Source organism: Puntigrus tetrazona, chromosome 16, assembly GCF_018831695.1.
Source record: "Puntigrus tetrazona isolate hp1 chromosome 16, ASM1883169v1, whole genome shotgun sequence".
Classification (NCBI taxonomy): Eukaryota; Metazoa; Chordata; class Actinopteri; order Cypriniformes; family Cyprinidae; genus Puntigrus; species Puntigrus tetrazona.
Window position 1 is genome coordinate 13472961 of NC_056714.1, and position 25389 is coordinate 13498349.

The following is a 25389-nucleotide window of genomic DNA, read 5'->3' on the forward strand; positions in this document are numbered from 1 at the left end:
CACCCACCCATACTCCCCCCATCTGATCAGCCCACGCGCTCTTATGCTACAGATTCACCGAATTAAATGGGCCAGTAATAAGCCCGCTGTAGGACATGTTGAGGCGGTTGCTCCAGGAACGAGCTCACCACCTGTCATTTCTGCGGTTTGAGGAGATCCAGATTGTTACGCACAGGATGGAGGCTTTAGCGAGACTGGACGAAAGACACACAGATTACTGGGGCTCAGACCTTTCCTCGCTTCCCAAATGCACTGGCACTGCATTCACAAACAGGGAGGGGAGGAACGGGACGGCAGACGCAGCTCCACCCAAACCCTCAGAGACACCCAAGAGCCGTCAACATCGGGAGAGAACGTCGAGGGGGGGCATAGTTGACATTCTAGGATAATATTTCTCATCCACTTCAACATGATGTGCTTAGATGAGCAATGCGCTAATTTTAGACGGAGCGAGTGGCGAAAGAGAAGGAGTGAGATTAAGAAACAAGCGAGGGAAGGAGTACAGGAGACTGTCTTAGGTGAAAGAGATTTAATCCTCAAGCAAAACCGGCGAACGAGAAAGAGCGTGACGAATAGAGAGTGACACAAACAACCAAGTGAAGAGCAGACGTGAAAGAAAGAAGAAGAAAGTTCAGTGAAGGACAGGGTCTTCAGGATAAGGATAAAGAAAAGCTGGAGCACAATATAAACACACAGTATTTACATAGAAATGTGGCTCAACGGTGGGTCCAATATCATCCACATCAATCAATTTCGTACATAATTTTTCGTACAGTATGCGCAGTATTAAGCATCAATATACATTTATATAAATAATAAACCATCCCATTAAATCTATGCACCGAAATCCATGATATCTAGTCGGTTGATGGCTATTCACTGAAAACCAAGCAGAAAAAACATAGTGATCTCAAATATTTCACTTTACAGTTAATCAACAAACTGAGAAGCATTGATTTGAAAGAAAATGGTAGAAAGACATTCCAATTATATTCAAAAAAGTATATAAAAATACTTTTTTACACTTTTTTAAATGTATCCATAGATTTCTTTTTGGGATCACTGTAGCTGGTCACCACCATTACGTTGTGATGCTAGTTTGCTGGTTCCAAGACTAGTTAAGCTGGTTGACAACATAATTCTGGTCAATGAAGATCACATGCCAAGTTTAAGCCAACAGCATTGAAGCTGCCTGTTCGCATCAAGGACGGTAACTATAATGGCAACTACACCTGTCAAGTTTTAATAGTCATTCTAATTATATGAGAAAAGTCCACACCGTAGCTATAATGAAAATGCCACAAAGAAACAGCATTGATGGAATTATTTTCATAATATTTTTTTTTCCATCTGATGAATGATAAAAGCACTGACTGCCAATTAGAACCCATTCAAATTTAAAGACCTCCAGCATTTAGGCAAAAAACTGCAGTGTGCTCTTATAATAAACAGAATGTTATGTGACACTAATATAGTTATCTTTCTTGGTCTGAACAGGCTTTCAGCAATGATAGGATGGTGTGTTAAAAAAATCAACACTTTCAACCCACAGATACCTGATAAATCAGCATATGTCTGTAATCAATAAGGTTTCCTATACAAATGCAAAAAAAGAGACAGTGCATAACTGAACAGCATATTGTGTAAATGAAGCCTTTCAAGACAGTAAACAGATCTGTTGGTCACTGATTTTATGTACATAACCATCGTAGAAATATCAGTACAAATTTCAGAGTCGGTGTATGAGCATTAAGGTCTATCATTTTATCGATGAGCAGACTAATGCTAGTTATTGCAAACCATTAGCTTTTGAGAGTCCTTCCTAACATTAAGCAGCAAAACAGTATAAAAGATCTTGTGCTACTTAACTCGCTGGCAGTCCTCTGACAGCTAGGCATCACTACTGCTCTGCTGACGAAAACATTTCTCCAGGGGGTTGTAGGGGAGAGAAAGCAACAGGAACATAAGCCCTCCAAAAATGAGAATGGCCCCAGCCGAGCCAAGACACGCCACTGACCAGGACAACTCGTGATGGAGAGGGATACTGTGATCGCTTGCCAATAACGCCAGCACAGACTGGTGGAAAACTATGATGGACAGAAGGACCAGGATACCTGGGGAAAGTGGAGATGAAAGGTCATTTTATTTAAAGGAACGGTTTACCTATTTGGATTCATTGTGAAACACTCAGGAGCAGAATAACATTAGTAGATAAATTACAAAATAATGACGTCTGTTACACTGACTACCTGCAAATAGCAACTTAATGAAATGTTCTTGTTAACTAAAAATGGACTGGCAAGTGTTTACGTTAGCCTATGTCTGACTTTTAAAATATGTTGGTTTTTGTGGTTACTAGGGCTGGACTGAAAAAGCAACCAATCAAATTATTGAAATTAGTTGAAACAGCTTAAAATGTGTTTATAGAAATTAAGTTCCTCTAATTGTCATAAGTTAGGAGATAAACTGTAAACCGTTTCTTTTTTGTTGGTGTTTTTACAACATTTTAATGTTTTCTGATGATGCCGTTATTAATTGATTCCAACAAATCTTAATCATTTTTAATGAATAAAAGTACACATTTAAGTGTGTACTTTTGTTGATCATTTCCTTGACTTGTGGTTTCAGTGAGGCAGTTACTTATAAAGTTGGTAATGATTCAACAACCATCAACTTGAGCAGTGGCGTAACTACAGACAGTACAGGTGACGAAGTGATATTACATATATACTACATTATAAATACAAATATTAACAATGTAATTAGCGCAGAGATTCTTGACAGCAGTGAATAAATAAATACATTTGCAAAAGCTACTAGTCTGCTTTAAAATAGTCTTGTGGTAGAACTTTTCTCAAGCATCTGAGGTTCTGCGTTCCAATCCACCATTGTATAACTCATCAGTGGTCATAAATGATTGCATATAATAAGAGCAAGGACATGTTCGTGTGCACTCGGCAACAAGCACTTGCCACAACACATTCCAGCAATATATCGCATGCTGTTTCATACTGAAATTTCTTATTGAATAGAGAGGTTTCTTTCTTTTACATAAATCCACGCATACTGCAAGATGCTGCAAAAAGTGGTGGGATCGTGGGGACAAGTCAGACCCACAATTTACACCTATACAATAGTACTTTGAGGAAACTTAAAAAAATATTCCAAAGAATAAATAGTCTTGCTTTAGTTTAGCCTGTCATTACTATCTTACACCACAAAACTAGTCTAAACTAGATTTAAATGTGATTAAATATTATTATTTTTAAATGACTCATTAAATGTTCAGGTTGGACATTAGTAAAAACAATGAAGAACTGTGTTATACTAGAAATTAAAGTTAAAAATGTTTTTCATGTTTAATCATGTAAGCAGCATACTTTAAAGCAGTCTATTGTGTAAATGGCTGTATGTATAAACATGACATGACTGGAGTGCTGAACTGCAAAGCTGGTGCAAACACATCACTTTCACTATGATCAGATGCTTTCTTAACTGCTGCTTTCTCACTACTCTCTGACCCTACGCAAACAACTTAAAACAAGAAGGTTTAACCCTTTCACTGGTGAGTTTTAAATATTCCGGCTGTCCCCCCAGAGTGAGTTTTTTAAGGCGACCGTTATTATAGAATATTTCCCCTTGCTGTTACCATGGCGATGCATCACGTTTGTCACATGATACAATAACTTGCTTTTTTATTTTCATTCAAAATATTCACAAGTCTGATATTCTGATTCACAAAAATGTATAAATGAGTGGGTTTTTCTGTTTAAAAAACCCTCTAAATGATCTTGATTTATAAAATGAGATGGGCGCTGCCATGTTTGTTCGTGCTTGAGTTCAGAGAGTCCTGTTTTAAATCCCATTTGTGGGACCTTACTCTCAGTGGCATGGAAATTACAATCCCATATATAGGACTGTTCCACAATTCAGAATCTCAGGAATGGGACAGGCTGCGCTTGAACATTGCCTCTACCCCATTAAAGTCCAGAACATTAACATATGATGCATCAATCAGTCCTCCATAACTACTTCAGATACTTTGTGCTGGTGTGTTTTTAAAGTCGCCGAAAGCAGGTATGAGGTGTTCAAGAGGTACCTGAGAAGACGAAGCAGATGGTAGCAGGCTTGAGGAAGAAGGGCACGCTTTTACTGAGAGACATAGTGATACACACAGAGCCCATGATCATCAGAAACAAACTCAACAAAGCCAACATTGCACCTGCTATATGCAAACCTAAGAGAGAAACAAAGCAAGCAATGAGTCATATTTGTTCTAAGACATAATTCTCCATCCTTAAACAATATAGGCAAACATATGTGGGCAACTAAATCCTGCTGTGTTTGTTGAGCATTTAATTATAAAACCACTGGTATTAATGGCTCTCCCAAACAGCCTGCACTCTTCTGGGAAGGCTTTCCACTTGGAACATGGCTGAAGGGATTTGCTCCCATTCAGACCGAAGAGCATTAGTGAGGTCAGGGACCATTTTTGGCCAATGGGATCTGGCACACATTCAGCATTCCAGTTTATCCCAGAGGTCTTCAATGAGGTTCAATCTGGATTTAAGCAGTAAATATTATTTATGTGGCTATTATGATCTACCGGTTATAACAAAAAGTGAGCTATATTCCAAGACGTGAGCTTAATGTGAGCAACAGGCTGAAAATTGAGTCATTATTTACTAAAAATATTGACGTCTGTTGTCGGTCTCTGGCACGCTTGAAGTGAAGTAGCAGCGCCTGAACCATCAACTAATGCCTCTTTTGAGTCAGATCTTTTCAATAGCCAGTGAGTTTCTCCACATCTGGAGAGCATCAGCACCGTGGGTTGTTTGATATTAAAAGCTGTGACACAGAATTAAAGACTATTCAAATTATTTCAGCGAGTGTAAGAAAAAACACTACCCATTACCATAGTAAAAATGTTAAATATGACTGCATGAACAAACCACGCCGTTCATATAGGCTATGCTATTACAATCATGTATGTATTTAGTAACCTATTTTATCTGTCAATACAGTTATCTCTTTACAGTGTGTCTGATGTTCATATTTCTCATAATCATAGCATCTTATAGCATATATATCCATAATAATAGGTTTTTGTGGGAGCTTCTCTACTGCTCGGGTCGTATTTTTGAATGAAATATAGAAATTATTATTTCTGAATGTGATCTGACTATTTCTTTGACTAATTGTCAATCCTAACAAATTAATTAATCATGATCATTGTATCACTTATTTCAAAACTGGTAAAGCATAGATGCTTTTAGAATTAAAGCTTCGTAAACAACAAAAAATGTAAACAAACTCTTATCACGTTTGTTTAGCTGTTCCAAAGAGTGTAAAGAGCAGGTTTTGGGGGTGATTTTGGACCCGGTGAGGACATTAGCACTGCCCAGCCGTGGAAAAGTAGCTATTGAATCTGTTGAGCTAGTTAAAAAAATTTTATTTCATACATTTTAGTCTGTTTCTTACACAAAGCTATCATGTGAATGCAGAGCACAACAAATATACAATTGGTAAATGTCTTCTTTTGGGTTCTACAAAGAAGAAAAGTTTAGAACAACATGGAAGTAAATAATGACAGAAGTTTCTATTTTGGTGAACTACATTCTTAAAAACAAATGTCCTTTTTTAGCATTGATGTTCCATGAAGAACCTTAAACATCCATGGAACCTTTCCATTGTACGAAAGGTTTTTTATAGTGAATGAAAATGTTTTTCCACAAACAAAATGGTTCTTTTTAGAATGGATGACTAAACGTTTCTTCGGGGGATCAAAGATGGTTCTTGTAGGGCAAAGAAAATCTTTTTCCTATTTTTAAAAGTGTACATCCTAGCCAGTGCTGTAACAAGGGTCATCCATATACTTCTGGCCATATATTTTGTTGGGATATTCAATAATTATGCCAATGTGCTCGAAATAAGTGAAACAAGAAAGAGAGCTCATGATGCATTCTTGTGCATGTACCCAGCATGAGATGTGAAGAGATAGAGAGGCATGGAGCGGGGGAGGAGACAGAAACACATGACTGATTTTCAATGAGAGAAACAGTGTGGAAGGAGAGAGAATGAATAGACGAGAGCGCGCACAGACGGCAGGGAGAAAGGAGGGCAGAGTATACAGGAAGAACTTACTTTTTTCTGTCGTTTTCTTAAATATGACAGCATTCTCTCCAGAAGTGTAGAGTTTAAAGAATGTGCAGTTTGATTCTGAGGGCAAAAAAATGAGACAGTGAGAGAGAAGAATGAGACAGCGAAGGTGAAGAATAAAGATCAGTCAGAAGAACAGAAAAAGGCACTTGAGCTATGTGCTGTAAGCCCTGTGAGGGTCATTGTGTATTAATGTGCCGAGGACACAGAGCAGCCCTCTCACATATGGCACTGAAAGAACAAGAGAGACAGAGAGAGCGAGGCAGATGGAGAGGGAGGGAACCAGAGTGAGGCAGATGGAAAGAGAGGATGAAGGGCAGAACAAGGAAGAGAGAACAGACTCAGGTTAATATATACAACATCAAATCCACATTCACTCTTTCTTGTCCTCTGCAGCTTGTCTGTTGTCTTCTTATATTTCCAGATTTTTCACTCATGTCCTCTATATTTAGACTTGAAACCAGGCAGCAGTCAGATTGCAGTTTATCCATGCGCAATATGACTGACCTTTCTGCTTTTACTGTGACCCACCCCACACACACACACACACGTTTTTTTTTACAGAACCTTCACCTAATTAAAAACTATCTGTCTCCACTACACATTTTTAAAGTCATATGACAATCTAACTGAGAAAAAACCATTAAAAAATGTAATTATACAATTTTATTATATACTGATTATATACTGATTATATATATATATATATATATATATATATATATATATACATATATACCCATACATACATACATATATAAAATCTATATCTATACATAAAGTGTCTTTAGAAGTCAATATATTGTTTGCTTTATTTTCACATCACTGACTTGCAGTCCACAGCAATCCATATTTTGTCAATTTGTTCAAAGTTGATTCAGGGTCACACAGAATATATTTCTGCTTTGCCCATCTATGATGATTTTCAAGTACACATGAATCACAGTCATGTTTTCAACCATTTTGTGTTTTTTCAAGCATATGTAACTACAAAAGTCACATTATAAATTGTTAAAAGAAGTTAAAAGTCACTTTTCAATATTGCATGTTTTTTTTTATATGCACTATTATTTCTGAGTTTATATGTGTGTATATATATATGTGTATACATATACACACACACACACATTATATATATATATATATATATATATATATATATATATATATATATATATTAGTACATACACATATATATAAAATTAAATATGTTAAATGTGTTTTAATACAAATGTGTACATTTACATCGATAAAAATACTTAAATCAAAAATATATTTTAACTGTACTAAATTATTTTGACAGCCTAATTTAAAAACATGTATTTATATACACACACAGTCAAATAAGGTCACTGCTGTGAGCTGCACTAGATATGATTAGCATAGAGCTGGTAATGTAATATTGAACAGAGCCCTTAAAAATGCATCATGGAAGAATTAAATCAAGGCATCTCTATATAATGACAGGGTTCCAGCATAAAACATTTAAGAAATGTTGTTATTACCAGTATGCAATATATTGATCAGCGCAGAAATCAAACTAGTTGCCTCTGAATTGTCAAAATCTTGCCCACATTGCCAGGAAAAAACTGGCCCAAAAGTTGCCGTTCTTCAGTCTCAGCTAAAGGGGCGTCATGTAATGATCTGTTATGACAGGTTCAAGTAGAGAGTGGAGCTGTTCCTTAACAGAGCTGGCAGTCGGACCAGTGGCACTGTTACAAGAGACATCATCACAGTCCTCTGGGCCTTACAAACCAAACTCCCCGGCTCTCTGTTCATGCGTGTTGTTATATGAGAGGTAAGATGAATAGCACAAACCAGAACGCGGTAAACTAAGAAGCTATCGCTGCGTCTCAAAAAGTCAAGTCATTAAGAACCTCACAGTTTGACAGTATGTGAGCTGAATGCTGCTTTGTGTCTTCAAAAACAATTATACATGATGTGCTCCTTCTGCTGACCCAGCCTGGCTATACTACCAACAAGACAAATAATAAATTAAATGGTTAAAAGCTAAAATTTTGTGGTATTTCTTTATTGTTCCTTATTATTTTATATTTTCATGATTTCAGCCTCAATTTACTCCAGGAAGCAAGCAAATGGCGCGCTGGATCGGTAGGGTGTGTAATATGGCTGTGTGCTCAGAAAAGAAAAGTATCATGCTGCCTAAAAATATATTTTAAAAATAGTGTGTAAAACAATGCATTATGCAACAAGAAATGCTTTTAACAGAATTATTCTGCATTATTGCCCATGATCTCATTATGCTGCATGTTTAATTTATCAAGTAGTGTGCTATTATCATATCTTGGAAATGAAAGGTTTTTGCATTTTAAATCACTTATTTTATATTAATAAATAATGTAGTATATATTAGAATACATTATCCAAAAGAGGGATTGACATGTGTGACCCCGGATCACAAAACCGGTTAATGTTCTGTAATAAAAAAGCTTTCCATTAATGTATGGATATGATAATATTTTGCTGAGATACAACTATTTGAGAATCCGGAACCCGAGGGTGCAAACAATCAAAGCATTGAGAAAAATCGCCTTTAAAGTTGTCCAAATGAAGTTCTCTGCACTGCACATTATGAATCAAAAAAGTTTTTATATATTTATGATAGAAAATGCACAAAAAACATTGAACATGATCTTTAATTATACTAATAATTCTTGACAAAAAAAAAAATCTATACTTTTGACCCATATAATTCATTTTTTGGCTATTGCTTCAAATATACCTGTGTAACATAAGAGTGAATTTGTTGTCCAGGGTCACAAATAAAACTTTTCAATTTTTTTTTATGTTTAACTTATACTTTTATTCTAATAATAAAAATTTGTAAAAACAGTAATATTTTATAAATGTTTATTATTAAAAGAATATGTAAAATTGAAAAAATATATATTTTTGTTTTTATGTATTCCTGTGAAGCAAAGTTGAATTTTCAGTAGTCATTACTACTGTGTCACATGATCCTTCAGAAATCATTGTAATATGCTGATGCTCAACAAATATTTGTGAAATAAATAATTAACAATCCTGTGCAGTTTATTTATTCCTGCATTAAGCGATATGAATAAGAAATGAAAGAACAAAATCAGCATAAGAATGCTTTCTAAAGGCACACGTGACATTAAAGACCAGTTAGAGTCAAGCTGCATTTACTGTATTTTTGCTTTGATGAGCAAAACAGACTTAACTATATATCTGTACAGTGTGTCAAGACACAAATGTTAAATTTCACGTCACAAACTTTAAAGAGCTCACTGGATTGTGGGATACAGTGTGAAGCAGGTCTGCATCTGAATACTAAATACTGCAGAAACAGTGAGAGAAGTATGATAGTATTCTGTTGTGAATATAGACAGTGGGTGTGTGAGTGAGTGAGAGTGTGTGTGTGTGTGTGTGTGTGTGTGTGTGTACTCTCACCTCCAGGCAGTTCTGCAGGTCCACAGCTCTCTCTCTCTGGGTCAATATCTGTCACCCATAGCGTGCGAACGCATGATTTCCAAAGGCCGTAATGTGCCATCTCACACGTCTGGTTGTTCCTGAAGTGTTTTGGCTGGGATAGCTCCACCCAGAACTCCGTGCCCATGCCAAGCACGGTCAGAGTCACGCCTATGAGAGCGATGAAAAACGCCAGCTTGATCTTGCCTTCCTGGCTGTCACTCATTCGAGGGGGCCTCGACCGTTTACCTGAGCGCCCGCTCTTACCAACTCCACCCAAAGCCCCCGTACCCACTCTCCCGTCGTCATCCTGCTGCAAAAAGAAGTTGGACCACATAACAGCCACAATACTTGGGAGATGAGGGGAAAAACTCCAAGAGGCGAGGTCAGGAAAGGGGACAAACAAATAACTGAAGACTAGAGACTAGAGAGATTAGTCTGGAATTTGGAGGGGCGGACGGACAGATAATGAGAACGCAGAGAAGTGTATTAATAGAAAGCTCAAAAAGGAACAGGAAATGATAGCGAATTACAATGTTCTGTGATTTAAAAGGAATCCAGCGTGCGAGAAATTCAAGTGACAGGGGGTCATTTCTGAAGAGCGCCGAGTGGGAATTAACTGACGTCTACAAACGAGAGACGGTTTGATAAGAAACTAGACAGGAATAATGGGTAGATGAAAAGAACGACTCGATGAGAGACGCTGGATTGAGGCCTTAAAGAGCCACGAAACGAAGCGTTCCTCTTTTTGATGAACCTGCAGAAAAAAAAAGAGAAAAAAACAGTGAGGTATACAGAAGCTATCCAAGATGGCTGCTGCTTCTAATAACTGTCATTTTAATTCAAATGTTTTGATTCAATCCCAACACTGCAATAAGGAGGGATATGTTAGCGTTACAGGCAATACATTAGTCATCATGAATTTTAAAAGCTTTTTTATTAATTGCCAAAAACGTTATTTCTTTACTGTAATTTGTTGTTCATTCATAACATAACGCAGCCTTTAATTCAGAAGTAAAATTAGAACTAAAATAGTTTTTAAAAGATCTAATTAAACTACAAATCCATTATCAATAGGTCTTGTTTTTAGAGTATATATCTTGAAACCAGTTTTTAACAGCATCGATGTTTTTACTAGAAAACAAAACATTTCAATACAGTTTATTCTTTCTCTTCAGGGTCGTAACTAATGCAGTTATCAGTGGCAAATAAAGAACTTTTATTTTTGGGTGAACTGTCTCTTTAATACTTTAAAAACAACATTATACCTTTGTCCTCTGTTGAGAAAACAAACAGGCAGTAAGCTCGCAGAGAAGGTTAATACGGGTCACGATTAGGTCACATTGTCTAAGAATTAGCTATGCCAGATGCGACTCCAAGATATCAACACATACCCGCATAACTCGGCCCACTTTAGCCCAGCCTGTTTGATCCGTGCCATTTTAAGGCCTCATAAATACCCGAGCATTACGTGTACAGAGAACTATTAGATCTATGGACAGAGAGTTTCAAGGTGTGCTGCGTCCCGCTGCTCTAAAAAAAGATGCGAGAGCAGGAAGAGTTTAACGTGGACCGAACAGACTGGGAGATAAAACGCAAGGCTGTTGAGAATGGAGGTGAAAAGAAGAGCCAGGTGGAGCAGTGGGTGTGAATTCATGTGTGACAGGCAAACCGACAGAGGGTCTCGAGTCGTTATCACTGTACACGTACGTGGAGGGAGTACAAGACAAGGCTCATTGAGGCCAATCACCCTCACAGGAGCAATAAGAACACAACAAGGCTAGAAACAAGCATGTGGCCCATAGCCAAAATGATAGCATGATACACTCGCCAGCATGCCACGCATACATTTCTGAATTAGCTAAAATTATCTCTGTATTCGTTTGGTAAAATATAGTACAAGCAAATAATTACTTTTATTAAATACGGTTTAATATTAAATAAAAATTTTATTATACTTACCTGTTTGAGTTTGCTTTTAATAGCTTTTAAAGTGTGCATTTAAATTAGTTTTTTTTTTTTGCATTAAATTGATTGAAAGTGACGATAAAGATAATAAACTTTCTATTCAAAGAAAAGTTTTTTGCACTGATAATAAAATGTTTAAGCACCAAATCTAGAAAAGTTATAAGAGTGTATTATTTCACATCATTACTTTTTTTTTACTGCATGCATAATAAAATATATTAAGAATAAGATGTTTTTTATATCTTATTCTTAAAAACAAACAACAACAAAAAACATGGCGGGCTTTATGATTAAAACTAAAATACTGCAAGAGAAGATTCAGCAAGAGAAAAAACGTGTGACTACACACTGTCCTGCAGATATAAACTACATATTCAGTAAAGGTTCATATTCTGTTGTGTAAGTTACAGTCATTTGAGATATAACACACTATCAACACGCTAAACACGATCTGGAAATGTAACACACAAGCTATAATTAACCCACCAAGATCTCCATCGCAGCTCTTTATATTACCGCAACTCTGTTAAAACTTTTTTCAAAACCATTACGCTTCTACAATATCAAGTATAATTTGCAAGTTGTTGCCCCAAAAGGAAAACATCTGCACCCGTAGCGAAGCGGCTCACATGTCTTTTGGCAGGCAGAATGGAAGAAACCAATTATCAGTTTAAAGCAGCTGGACTTCAGCCCAACGCTTTAAATTAGGTCTATTATGTAGTATCCAGAAACAATATATAACACATTTCTAAGCAAAATAAATTACACCCGCATTACTACCTACATGTTCGTAGAGTATCAAATAGAAAGAAAAAAGCAAACACAGTATTGTCACGTCAAGTCACGCATCTAACAGGTATCTACTGCAAGAAAAACCTTTTTAAAGTGGGTTAATATACAAAATCAGATAATAGGTTCACACTTCTATCAATACCTCCATGCACCCATATTTTAATTAGCTGCACAACATAATGCTATTAAATGAAATTTAAGGCTTGTGTCACAGATTTTTATTAAACTATGACAGTATGCATGTGTGCAGCAAGTGCATTGAAAAGCCATCAAGCTTTAGCAGCAGTGAGAGCAATCAAATCCTGACCTGTTCTGTGTGTGTGCAGATCTGATGACTAGATACATGAAACTCAGCTGAGAGAGGAGGAGAAGGAGGGACGTAAAGAGAGCGAGAGAGAGAGGAAAAAGAGAGAGGGACCAAAAAACAAAAAAGAGGGTAGAGAAAACCGGGACTGGTTGTAGAGGGTGTGTATGACAGCTTTATCACAAAGCAGAGGGTTCAGGTAAAAGCATTTATCTGCGCGTGGACAGATTCTACATTTACCAGTGTATGCAAGCCTGAGTTTTGTATGCCTGTGGGAAAGTGAATTGAGTGTATGTCAGCTGATCCACGGATGTGTGTGTGTGTGTGTGTGTGTGTGTGGGCAAGGCTTCTATTTTAGACAAGCACCTGTTAATGACATTAAGAGCGTGGAAGTTACAGTTGCAAAGAGGGAAAAGAGCGAGGACCGGGGAGAGAAAGCAGCTCGTAGAACAGCTTAGAAAGTTACAGATGGCATTAAATCAAAAAGGGTAGGAAAAAAAAGGGTTGGCTGTAAAATATTATACAGCCATTATCAGTAGGTGAAAAATAATGATGCCAGAAAGATGCTCACTAATTAACTAATCAACAAAACATGTGCCTCCATTCATTAGGTGATGTTCATTCAGTCATTTCATAAATCGGTGGAAAACATTTGTTTTCTTTATAATCAGAATTTGTCTCTCCAAAGTTATAAGAACTATTCCATTTTAAAAAAATTATATATTTATGTGAATGTATGTATGCATATATAAAATCTGTGTGTATCTATGCATGCATGTATAAATAAAATAAAAAGTATATCGTTCGGTTATGAGCTAAATGCATAAACATCTTTCAAAGACTTGGCACCATGAACATCACATTCTACATTGTTGCAAACTGCTGATTCGTCACTATGATAATGTTACCAAGCTGGCTAAGGTAGATGAGGCGGTCTCAAATTTGCAAAAACAGAACTAGTCAGTACGTTTTTCACAATACGCCTTTACTTTCCAGCAAATGTGTTTCGTTTATTGGCTTATATATACTGCAGCCAATTCATTTCCAGGTGAAAATATTGAAAAAATGTAAATAGCTTTGCAAAAAACGTACGTCTAATATAGCGCTAAAGATTAAAACCGATCATTATTTTGCAGCATGGCACATAAATTGGTCTGATTGCACAGGAAAACCTTACTGTTGAGTTCTGCCTTTTATTTTCAGACATTTTTTCAAGTAGTCTTTAGTTGTCAGAAGAATTTTATTTTATCTAACCAAATTATTCATGGTAAAAAAAATAAACTTATATACATGGACTGTTTATTCTTTTTTATTATTATTATTATTATAAAATTAACCACCCGATAACAACTTTTCCCAGTCTTTGCAGAGGACTTTATTAAATTTAATCTACGGGCTTTGTGAAGAACATTAAACTCCTAGAAATCTCTATTACTCTGCATTTCGTAATCTCCAGCCAACTTATAGAAACACATGAATATCAGCACTAAACATATTTCTGATATTTTTTTCTTTTCTTTAACAAAAAAAAAAAAAAAAAAAAAAAAGCAAAACAAAAACACACCAAGCTACCCCACCAGTCTAAAAACAGACGGACTACTGACTGACCCATAGCTCATAACACTCAGACACTGTGTTGAAACTACACCAGGTGAAGGGAAGAGTGCCTGTTAGCACTATCTGCTGGCAGAATACAGATGCAGTGTGTAGCAAGTCAGTTCAAACGCATTGAGTTTATTTCACCAGAAGTTTCTCTGGTCTTCATACATAAACGCATCGTATTAAATCAACTCAGCTTATTACAGTTTTAAAAAAACAGCAGTGGACAGTTAGATACAGAATGTATAAAAAGGAAAAAAAACAGAAAAAACTAAAAAAACAAAACGGAAAAAAAAGCAGAGACAAGTATCTTTTTTCACCGTGTATAAATTTGGTTAGATCGGGCCAGGAAAATAGGGTTCACGAAAAACAGTACAACTATTATAAAAGGAGGGAGAGATAGCAGGAAAAAGAGAGGAGGAGGGGGAAAACAGAGGACAGTATAGATGTAATTGGTAATATTCACCTTCTACAAGATAGCGATTAGCCTGCAGCGGTTTTACCTCATACATGTATGATGTCGAAAGATGACCTGGAAACTCCTCTGGCTTTTTAACAGGTAACCTCACAGCCTAAATAAAAACCATATCCACATAACAAAGCCTGAAATACCCCCTCTCCCCTTTTTGTTTGAGTGTATCATTCATTTTCGTAGTTGTCAATTTCTCTTTCCTCACTTGCTCCTTACATCCTCCTCTCTCTCCTATCTGACCAGTGTGTGAGCTGTACAGATGATAGAGTAGGAATCTAACATCGACAAAAAGTGAAAATCACTAGGAGCCAAAATTAAGCTGGAAGTTTAGTGGCATGTCTAACAGAATCCTTGACTGCATGTACTGACATGGTACGGTCCATTTTCCCATCTTAAAGCTTTGCACATACTTCAATGTTGTTGTCGTCATCACCATCATCATCAAAAAAACAAACAAAAACAAAACAAAAAAAAACATGACAAATGATTGGTTCGCTACATTCTGACCAATCACAAGTCATGCTTTTAGTCTGCCAGATTTTAAAAAGCTCACACTCTCTCAGATCTCATAAATCTACAAAACAAGGGGCTTCCGAGAGATTGAAATCACACCATCTGCGTTTCTCTGAGTCTCTCTCGCTCTGGATTCTGTCCCGTCTCTACCAGAAGTCGCGGCGATGGTACGCATCAGGGTCGCAGTATTTTGTCACCACCACTCTGTTGGCGAATTTCCTTCCTGTTAAGCCTTGCATTGCTTTCTGGGAGTCAAACACTGACATGAACTCCACAAAGATCTAAGACAAAGAAAGAAAGAAAGAAAAAAGACCATAAGTAACTGCTTTAAAATTTCATTAAAATGTGACGATGTACAAGCAGTTATCAAACCTTTCCAGTGCCAGGAACTTCCACGCCATCGACGGGACGTGGGATCTCGATGCTCTTGACCTGGCCGTATTTGGAGCACTCGTCTCTGACGTCTTCCACGATCTCCTCGTACTCTTCATCATCCAGCAGCTCCTCTGGAGCCACCATGTTCATCAGACACAATACTTCTGTGGGAATGCCTCCCATCTGAGTCACCGAGCTGTTCACGAGACCTGGAACTTGAAGGGTAACCGGTGTCTGGTTTATACCCGTCTTCAGAGGAAGGAAAGAGAACAAGAGGGTGAGCAACAGGAGATAAGGTCTACACGGCCTACACTCGTTAAATCAACTATAGACTTTTCAGTCACCAGTGTGGTGTTCTTGGAGCCGACGCTTGCTCTCTGGACCAGGAGTTTCTTGTCACCCAGCTGCATCCCGTTTAGTCCCGCGATGGCCTGTGAGAGGTTAGCATCAGTTAGCATGGATGTCAACCGACAGCTCTGATACTGCCTCCACCTCATGCCAAGACAAATTCTGCCTAAATATTTGTTTCCCATAGATTTATAAATGAAGCCAATATTAAATAGTATAGATGATAAATATAATTTGCTTTAACTTGTTTACTGATTACGTGGATGTAATGCTTTGCATCGTCATCACCTGGTCACTGATATTGACGTCAACATATTCACAGAAGGCATAGCCCTTAGAGAGGCCTGTTGCGCTGTCTTTGACCAAATTAAAGGCCTTTAGAGGGCCAAATGAGGTCAGCAATTCCTTGACCTGTGCAACAGAAAAAAAAAAAACCATGTAAAACTTTACAAATATAGAAACATGTGCACCATTGAAAAAGTATGCATTAAACTGATCCAAGGTCAAAGTAAAGACTAGAATTTTGTTTTCTGGTCATGTAATAACCAACACTAGAAAAAGAGCTGATAAAAATTCAACTTTACTGTAAGAGGAATAAATTACATTTTACAATTACAGAATATAGTTTTTAAATGAATATTTTACAATATTATTGTTTTTACTGTATTAAAATAAGAAAATATAGTGTGCATTTGTGAACAAGTTACTTATTGCTTTTTAAACGCAAGTTAAATATATACAATGGTGCTTGTAAACTTGTTAATTTTCTATATTTATACATAAATATGACCCACAAGAATCACCAGATTTTCACACAAATCCTCAGAATTGACAAAACTAACCCAATCAAAATAACTGATTAAAAAATACTATATACACTTTGTAATAATTTTTTTTTTTTTTTTTCCTGAAAATGTGGTTAAAAAAAAAAAAAAAAATGTGAATCTCTAAAATTAGCAGGGAATTTGAAGGTGAGATTGGAGAAGATGGACCAAGCTCAGATGATCTGACAGACGGGGGAGAGAGTAGAGTACAATGTGTACACGCAGAACTCTACTACAGGTTTTTAAATATATATAAAAAAAAGAAAAGATAAAACATAGCGAGCTAGTATTACTTTTGTTAATTATATAAATCACAACAAAAAGATTTCAAAAAGTACTGTTAGTTTTTTGGTAAGAAAACAAGCTCTTAGTAAAATGAATAGAGTATCTTAGAAAAAAGGGCCTTATATTTTTTTAAAGAATAGAATTAGAATAGAAAGTGCTAGAGATAAGAGAGTCAAATAAAGTTGGTATAGATGGCTAAAATCTCAGCTGCTTAGATTGAGTTGGACTGGTCACTGCAGCAGGAGAGAGCGATTAATGACTCGTTTCCACTGAGCAGTGCGGTTCGGTACACAATCATGCCCGTTTCCACTGTGAATAGTGCTAAAATTGTGAAACCTCATTGCCCAAACACCTGCTCATTTTCAAAATATTACTGTTATTGTGTCATAAAATGTCGTTTTTTAAAGGTTTTCATGCAAGAATGTAGTTGTTTAAAACTCCAATATGCAGTTTATTCATAAAGAGAGTGCCTATATGACATGCTGATTTTGTACCGGATGCTCAGTTCTTATGTATCCGGTTAGAAAAGCCTCAAGCTCGGATAGTTCTTCTGACATTTACCGCTGGCTCTAACCTCTCTGTAGTGAATAAACATGAGATATTTGTTTTAGGTAATGTTATATTTAACAGGCATTCGTCTCATGCATCTTTTATTTGTTCCTGGTCGTATAGTTTTGGCTAAGCACAAAGTTATAACTTTAAATCTTTATTTTGGACTTGCCTGTAATACAGCGCTGTCTTTGTTTGGTTTTTGTCTGTATTTCCTCATACTTTTATAATGGCTAAAACTTGTAATGGTTAAAACTGATAAAAGAGGCAGCGTTGTGCTTATTGTCATGCTTTATCATCGGTCACTATGTTCTCTCAGATACTGATGGCAGTGGAAACGCAAACAGGATTAGAGAGTTTCATACCGAATCGTACTGTACTGTACTGTACTATACCATACCGCTCAGTAGAAACAAGCCATAAAAGTTTGTGAAAGTGATTCTGTGCATCTTTGGATGGCACAATAGAGCTTGGACAAGGACTTGTGAAGTATCTTCTAAAAGAGATAAGGAAAGATATTTTTTGCTTATTCCTCTTATTTATCTTATTCTGACTGGATTCTCTTTGTCTTTCAGAATCTGATCATTTTTTTTGGACCACATTGATGTGGAAATATAGAGAATCACAAACTTTCAAGCACCATCGTATCTACATTTTTTCATGGTGACAAGGGAAATTAAAAGGCAGATTTGATTCTGAAAGCTCTGCCCGAACTCTGCAACCCTTCAAAGAACAGACTCTTTCAGCGAACGAAACACAATGCCATTTTAGCATCAAACCTGGTCGTCGTTGAGGTAATTTGGCAGACCGCCAATGAAGAGTTTGTGTGCCGAATCAGGCACCACCGTGGAGACGACGCCTACAGAGAAAGAACCAGAGCATGAGAAACAGTGATCTAAATTAAATAAATAAAATTACTAAACTTTTGAATGAAAAGAACAAAACATTGCGCGTACAAGAATTGGGGGAGCAAAAGAGAGACGTGCCTGGGACATAGACACTGGGATTCTCACTCATGCCTGGCAGAGGCTGGTAATCGTGTGGTCGACGAATCTTTAAACTCTGTCCCTGGAAAATTATGCCATCAAATGCCATGGCCTGTGTCGTTTCGTCTACTGAACGAAACTGTATTGCCAAACATAAAAATAACATAATTAGGCTCATAGAATTTCGTGAAAAGCTTTTATGTCAGAATCTACAAAACTAGCTGCACCAACTCTAAATGAAGACTGACCTCCAAAAAGGCAAAATTCTTGTCCTGATTGATCTGAACAGCAAGAACTGGGTTGCCTGGGGCCTGAGTCAGGCCACCTAAACGCATCTGAGCATTGAAGAAGTCCATCATAGACTCCTACAAAAAATAAAATAAAATCAGAAAACAATGCTATTAATTAAACAAAATAAAATTAATCAGTTGTAGTCCAGTTTAAGGATGACAGCCCAACTTATACCGGTTTCTTGACAAAGATCATCACACTTTCTACAACAACAAAACACTAAAATTAATCTTACTTCTGTGATGCCAAACGGGATGTTGCCGACATAAAGCCGCCGGGCCTGACGAGTCATCTGACTGCCCACAACAGGAACAGGTGTTGGGGTCACAGCCAGACCCTCGGGGGTCATTGTGGGAAGCAGAGCAGTGGCTGGGATCTGACCAGCAGCTGTAGTCAGAGAAAGATTCATGAGCATGTTAGACATATGGTAAGCATATGAACGACCATAAAGGAAATTGTGATATTACTACAAGTTTTTACATTTATTTTTTGTGTAAAAGGCATTATTCCAGTCACCCTTCGATATCTCATGATACTTTAGAAATCATTCTAATGCACACATTTAGTGCTCAAGAAACATTTATCATCATATATAGTAACATTTTTATGGAAACTATTATACTTTTTTTCAGGAATCTTTGATGAATAATCAAGTACGAAGATTGCAATTATACGGTCTATAAATCTTTTATAACACTATAGATCTACTCCTGGTCACTCTCCTTGTTGAACAATAACAGTAATTGAAAAAAAATGGGCTTGTGATTGCAAACTGAGATAACATACAGCAAGACGTGCTTAAAAGCCTTGTTTTAGCCCGGTGATTAGTTGAGAGGAGAGCAGGTGGCTGTTCCTTAATGTCTAGAGGGCATCAAGACGGATCACCAGAGATACAGCTCAAGAGCAGACGTAAACAGGGTCCAAATAGGAACGAAAGAAAAGCAGACTCTTACCCTGCATGGCTTTATACTGCATGGGTGTGATGTGTTCAAATCCAGGGGGAGGAACATCCCAGTATTTTTTCACTTTAATCTTTTTCTTCTCACGGTGTGGAGAGCGACTGCTGATGGAGACAGGTGACAGTCTTTGAAAACATGCTTTGAGTGAATGTCCCAAAAGAATTTACTTTTTTTTTTCAATTTTTACCTGCGTCTGTGTCTGCGGTCCTTGCTGTCTCCATGACGATCCCGGCTGCCTGCTCGCCTTTCTCTGTCTCGGTCCCGGCTCCTCCTTTTCCTGTCCCGGTCTCTGCTGCGACTTCTCGAGCCACTGCGCCGGTGGTGCTTGTTCTCCTTGTCTCTGTCCGCTGCACAGCACAAAACATTCGACGTGTTCATTCAAACTGCCGTGTGCATCATATAGGCACCGCTGACAGAAATAAAGCTTTTTTTTGAAAAATATTTACTGGCTGAACAACATTCATTAAAATATTCTTAATTGTGTTCTGCAGATAACATTTTTCATTTGGGTAAACGGTCACGTTAACTGAACGAACCTAGACTTTATTATTAATTTGTCAAATGTTTAATTACACACAGATAAACATGAACAGAGAGCATTTTATTCATCACATGCAACTTTTAACACAGACAATACTTCTGACGCGTGCATCACGTAAACATTACTTTTAAGCAGTGTATTTTTGCAGAAAACCAAACACACGCGTCGTTTAAATTAGGTTCGTAATGTATTTAGGACATAACATCATTGCATTTGTTCGATATGATGTGCAATGTGATGCAGACCTTGCTTCAGGCTGCAGACACGTCCAGCTCCACCAGAAGAGATTTACTCACTGACCACATCAGCTCTAACACATAACCACTCACTCTCATCAAAATTACACGTTTGCTCCTCACCTTGCTTGTTTTCGGTCAGCTGTCTCTCAAACTCGTCAAAATCTGACATTTTCCAGCAGCTCCAACACGCCGACTGAGAGTGAAGCGGGCTAGCTAGCAGCTAGCAATTCAATGGCTGCTATTATACCGACAACAAAACAAAAAAAATAAACTTCACACCAAGCGTGAAGCAATTACGAAACTACAGTTCTTGTAAGGCAAAAACGCGACCCTGAGAAAGCAAAGCGCAGTTTAATGAAAGCAGCTGGAGTCGGGCTGATGTCTTCCAGAAGCGCTCAGTACATACAAAGACTAGCATGAGGAAAACGTGCTTTCAAAGAGACCGAGAGTAAACACACATGCACCGGATGATGTACAGAAATAAACGAATGCTCTGCTCGTGGAAGAGCTCATGTATTCATCAAAATTACCGAAATAAGTTAAGCACAGCCTCTATTTTCCACAAAATCTCTATGAAACGCCAAGGCCGTGAGAGTGCGCCCACTAAGGTCAGTGGCCACTCCCAAACACTTCCGGGTCAACTTTACAATTTTAAGCTATTAAAATATATTAAATAATAAAGGGCATCTATCACTGCTGATTTCTGGAATGCGTGTATGCATTTAAAATCAAAACATGTAAACACACATGTTCTTTACAAATAAAAACTAAATAAACTAGACGGTATTGTTTTGTTATATATCTGACTGCGCCGTCTAGTGGCAGGAGATTTTGATTCAGTCTAGAGACTCGAATCTTTTGAATCCGTTGTCATGAAAACGTGGGTCGCGTTTTGTGGGTGAACTAGTGAATCATTTACTCAACTGAGGTATCATTCATTCGGTTCGTTCACAAACGAGACGACTCAGAACACTGACTCGTTCAGCGAAGGGGGCGTATTCGCTCAGCAGATACAACCAATGGAATGTTCCTTTACACCCCTTACTCGAATGCCATTGGCTCTTGCTATAATCAGTATTCGAATTCAGCGAGTGAAAATGGTTTGTTCAATTAAATGATTCATTTAAACTCATGACCGAAACGCCACTAGTGGGCTCTTATCTTGAGGTTTGTGTAATTTTACAGCGAGCGAATTCTGCTGTTGTGTTTTAATAATCAAGTATATATAGATATATGTTTATTTCAAAGGCAGGCGTAGGTATTAAGGTACATTTGTGTTGTAACGAGTCGTCTTTTCTACATTTTTTTGCTGCTGTCATTCACGATTCTGTTGGTGTTATACTCTGTTTACTTATTACCATATAAACTTCACTAAAGTTTCAACAACAGTTTTACCAATCAGAGCAGTGGGTGGACACTTTAAAGCACGTACAGACGGCTAAGGGTGACCTGGTTAGTCTTCACTTGATCTTTGCGGTCTGCGACTCCCCCGTATCGCTCTGCAAACAGTAAGTACTGCTCATTGACCTCTGAATACCATTGAACTCTTTCATCAGTGCAGTATGACAGGTGCAATCTATGTGTAAGTGGGAATGATTCGATGCATTATTAATATGCAGGATATTATAGCACAACCCACGTACTTTCACTGTTGTTATTACAAGGAAAGTGGGCTCAATGACAGTTACGGATGCTACGACACCATTTCTTTTCCGAACCGATCCGATACTGAAAATCTTGAGTATCTGCCGTATTTTTAAATCAATGCAGATTTTCTTTACTTCTCTGTGTTGACCTGATCATCACTTTGTCACAACCTACTACATACAGACAACTTAATTTCAATTTAAAAAAATAACAAATGAATTTAATCATTATCTATGACTATTGCATTATCTAATACTATTATAAACGAATTCAGTGGTTGTTTCAGCAGCTAAATATACTCTAGAAAAATCATGGGTGCGCAGCGATTTTATCAAATCTCATCAAATCATTTGTATTTACAAATGAAAGTGAATAAGTGGAGGACCAAATCTGGTAGAATGCTACACGTTGCTCTTTGTATTGTAAAATACATTCATGAAAATACAACAGGCTACACTTCTAAATAAGTATATGCTATAAAATCAAAATACATTTCTTTTAAATGCAAAGCACAGTAATTAAGGCAGAAATATGCGGTAGATAAAACAGAACAAGAAGGAATATTAATAATCTAATTGCACGGAAAAAAGTATTATAATACGAAAGGCTCCAATACATCCTGTGTGCAGAATGATGCACTTGTCACGGCTCTGTGCGAGAAGGGGAAGAGATATTGATGCATAGTGTATTAAATCTGAAATGTATTAGTTTTTGCTGTAATACACAGACACAGTGATTCACAAATGCCATGATGTTTGTTTCTGCAGTGTCAAGTATCGGCAGGCTGTCGACCAAAGGCTCGGTGCTGCTGCTGTGTGACATACAGGAGAAGTTCAGACCCACTATTTTCCAGTTTACAAACATTGTGAGCAATGCCTCAAGATTGCTACAGGTAAAACCAGCACCCTCAGACTGCCATAGGAAAACAATACAGCGTACAACAAACACAGAGGGAGTTTTGGGGCACAATCTACCAATCTTCTACAATTTAGTAGTCTTTGATTATATATATTTATATTTATGTACCGTGACAATATTGTAAAAACAACACTGGACATTCATTCAATTAAAACATTTTTATTCTTATTGTCTTGAGTCTGTTTTCACCAATGAAGATCACAAATGTTAAGTGAGGGATATCAGAAGAAAATCAATTTCATTCATAAAATATTCTAATATTGATATTAACATAATTCTTAATCATTTATAACTTCCAGGCATGTCGAATCTTAAGCATCCCTCAGATTTTAACCGAGCAGTACCCTAAAGGTTTGGGCCCCACTGTTCCTGAGCTGGGGGCCGAGGGCTTGAAGCCTCACACAAAGACCAGTTTCTCTATGCTGACGGAGAGCGTGCAGAGCTCACTCAAAAGCCTGGGAGACCCTCAGCAGGTCATATTGTGTGGCATCGAGGCGCAAGCATGCATTGCGGTAATGGTGCCATGAAGCCTTTTTTACTTTCAGCCACAGCTTTATCTCCTGAGCGTGATCTTTAAGGTTCTTGTTCTGCTGTAGTGCACAACCTATGATCTCCTGGAGCGAGGCATGGAGGTTCATATTGTAGCAGATGCCGTCTCTTCTCGAAGGTAGGATAATAATTTGGTTTAAAATGTACAAAATGGAAAATGTTTCGTGATATTTTATAATGATGTATCTCGGCGCTGTGCGATAAAGTATTGTCGTGAAATCACTGCAAAGACCAGGCTTGGACGTACCTTATCTTTACTCACACCCACATTTTCGAGTCGACTGATGGATGGCATCTATAAGCTTTTTCTAAAGGTCTACAACAACAGGAGGAATTTGACTGTGTTTGCTTATAGATGTATGTTTATTTGTTGAGGTGGTTGTGTGGAAGGTTGTGTCCCAGGAGCCAGTGATTCTCAGGGTTTCTTTCTGTCATTTTCAGTCAGACTGATCGTCTTTTTGCACTGTCACGACTGAAGCAGAGCGGGGCGTTTCTTACCACTACAGAGGGAGTTTTATTACAACTAGTGCAGGATGCCAAGCACCCCAACTTTAAAGAGGTACCCATTGACCAGTGTGTCAGCCAATTTGTTTTTACAATTCTTGTAAAGCTTAAATGCATTCTGTCATTATCTCATATTCACTCATTTCTAAATCCATCTTTAAAAATTTTTTTGTGTATTTGGGTTAATGTATACTGTGCGTGCATAATTATTAGGCGCATTGATACACTGATCATCTTGTTTTTCTGACCATATTTTACCAATTCCAAACCACATCAGTCTTAATAACTACTATTAATATATATATATATATGTATATAGTTGTCCATACTGGTATTGAAAAGGGTGAATATTAAGCAGGTTTTCTTTCACAGATAAAATGAGCCAAAAAAATTTGACTGAAAGTCAAGCCTAAGTTAAGGCATGGCCTTTGGATGGCAAAATGCTCATTGGGTCAGCAGGGTCAGAAAAAACCAAATGGAGAAGAAAAGACATGGCTTATTATAAGACCTTAATGTAATCATATGGGTTTTCTTAGCCCTGGTTCATGGTTTGTTTGTGTCTGTATGAGGAGCTGCTGAGGTGGCGGGGATTTTGTAGTGATTAAGTCTGCGTTCGGCTATTGTTGTGTTCATGTTCTGACCTGTCCTCCTTCATTTTTTTTTTTTTTTTTTTTTTTTTGCACACAGATCCAGAAGCTCCTGGCTCACCCCTCCCCTGATACAGGCCTGCTGGCCCTCTTCAGCTCTCTGTAGGGCCAGTCACAGACCGCACCCTGCAGACATAATTACATCAATTACTAGAAATCAGCACAAACCGCTTTCTGAACCTGTTAAGAGTCCTGTGAGCTCTGAGCATTTGCATATCGAAATAAAAGTACATACAAAGAAACACGGATATTTGAATTTTCGAGAATGTTTGAAATGGTTCTACAATACTGAGTTTTTGGTAACGCTTCTGGTTCTGCATGTTAACACGAGTTAATGAACAATACATTTGTTGCAGTATTTATTAATCTTTGTTGATGGTAGTAAACAACTTTACACTTTTAGCTAAGGTCCATTATATAATATTAACAGATACGAATTCATATTTTTATAATGTATCATAAAATAA

At 37.4% G+C, this 25389-nt stretch overlaps 3 protein-coding genes across 8 annotated transcripts; 1 reads left to right on the plus strand and 2 right to left on the minus strand.

Annotated features, from left to right (window-relative positions):
- Positions 1 to 514: 514 nt before the first annotated feature.
- cacng6b (calcium channel, voltage-dependent, gamma subunit 6b) lies at positions 515 to 12750 on the minus strand. The gene is made up of 5 exons (XM_043260540.1): positions 12680 to 12750; positions 9595 to 10369; positions 6145 to 6219; positions 4100 to 4237; positions 515 to 2114 (listed from the first exon to the last, which is right to left on the minus strand). The coding sequence occupies exons 2-5, from the start codon at positions 9947 to 9949 to the stop codon at positions 1891 to 1893; spliced, it is 792 nt and encodes a 263-aa protein (XP_043116475.1). The 5' UTR covers positions 9950 to 10369; positions 12680 to 12750; the 3' UTR covers positions 515 to 1890.
- A 1640-nt stretch (positions 12751 to 14390) lies between these two features.
- Positions 14391 to 21291, minus strand: u2af2a (U2 small nuclear RNA auxiliary factor 2a). 6 transcript variants are annotated; one of them, XM_043260533.1, is made up of 12 exons: positions 21188 to 21291; positions 20778 to 20895; positions 20065 to 20224; positions 19872 to 19981; positions 19154 to 19305; positions 18876 to 18992; positions 18598 to 18766; positions 18421 to 18500; positions 16272 to 16394; positions 15980 to 16066; positions 15633 to 15884; positions 14391 to 15541 (listed from the first exon to the last, which is right to left on the minus strand). In XM_043260533.1, exons 2-12 carry the CDS (start codon positions 20824 to 20826, stop codon positions 15407 to 15409), a joined length of 1434 nt encoding a protein of 477 aa, XP_043116468.1. In that variant the 5' UTR covers positions 20827 to 20895; positions 21188 to 21291; the 3' UTR covers positions 14391 to 15406. The 6 variants fall into 6 exon arrangements, with proteins under 6 accessions (XP_043116468.1, XP_043116467.1, XP_043116471.1 ...); XM_043260532.1 differs by having other exon boundaries at positions 20778 to 21277; XM_043260536.1 differs by having other exon boundaries at positions 18628 to 18766; positions 19872 to 19978; positions 20778 to 21271.
- Positions 21292 to 21785: 494 nt separating this feature from the next.
- isoc2 (isochorismatase domain containing 2) lies at positions 21786 to 25170 on the plus strand. Its single transcript, XM_043261308.1, has 6 exons — positions 21786 to 22165; positions 23072 to 23196; positions 23522 to 23734; positions 23819 to 23889; positions 24213 to 24330; positions 24963 to 25170. Coding segments are annotated over exons 1-6 (594 nt in total). The 5' UTR covers positions 21786 to 22164; the 3' UTR covers positions 25029 to 25170.
- Positions 25171 to 25389: the final 219 nt, after the last annotated feature.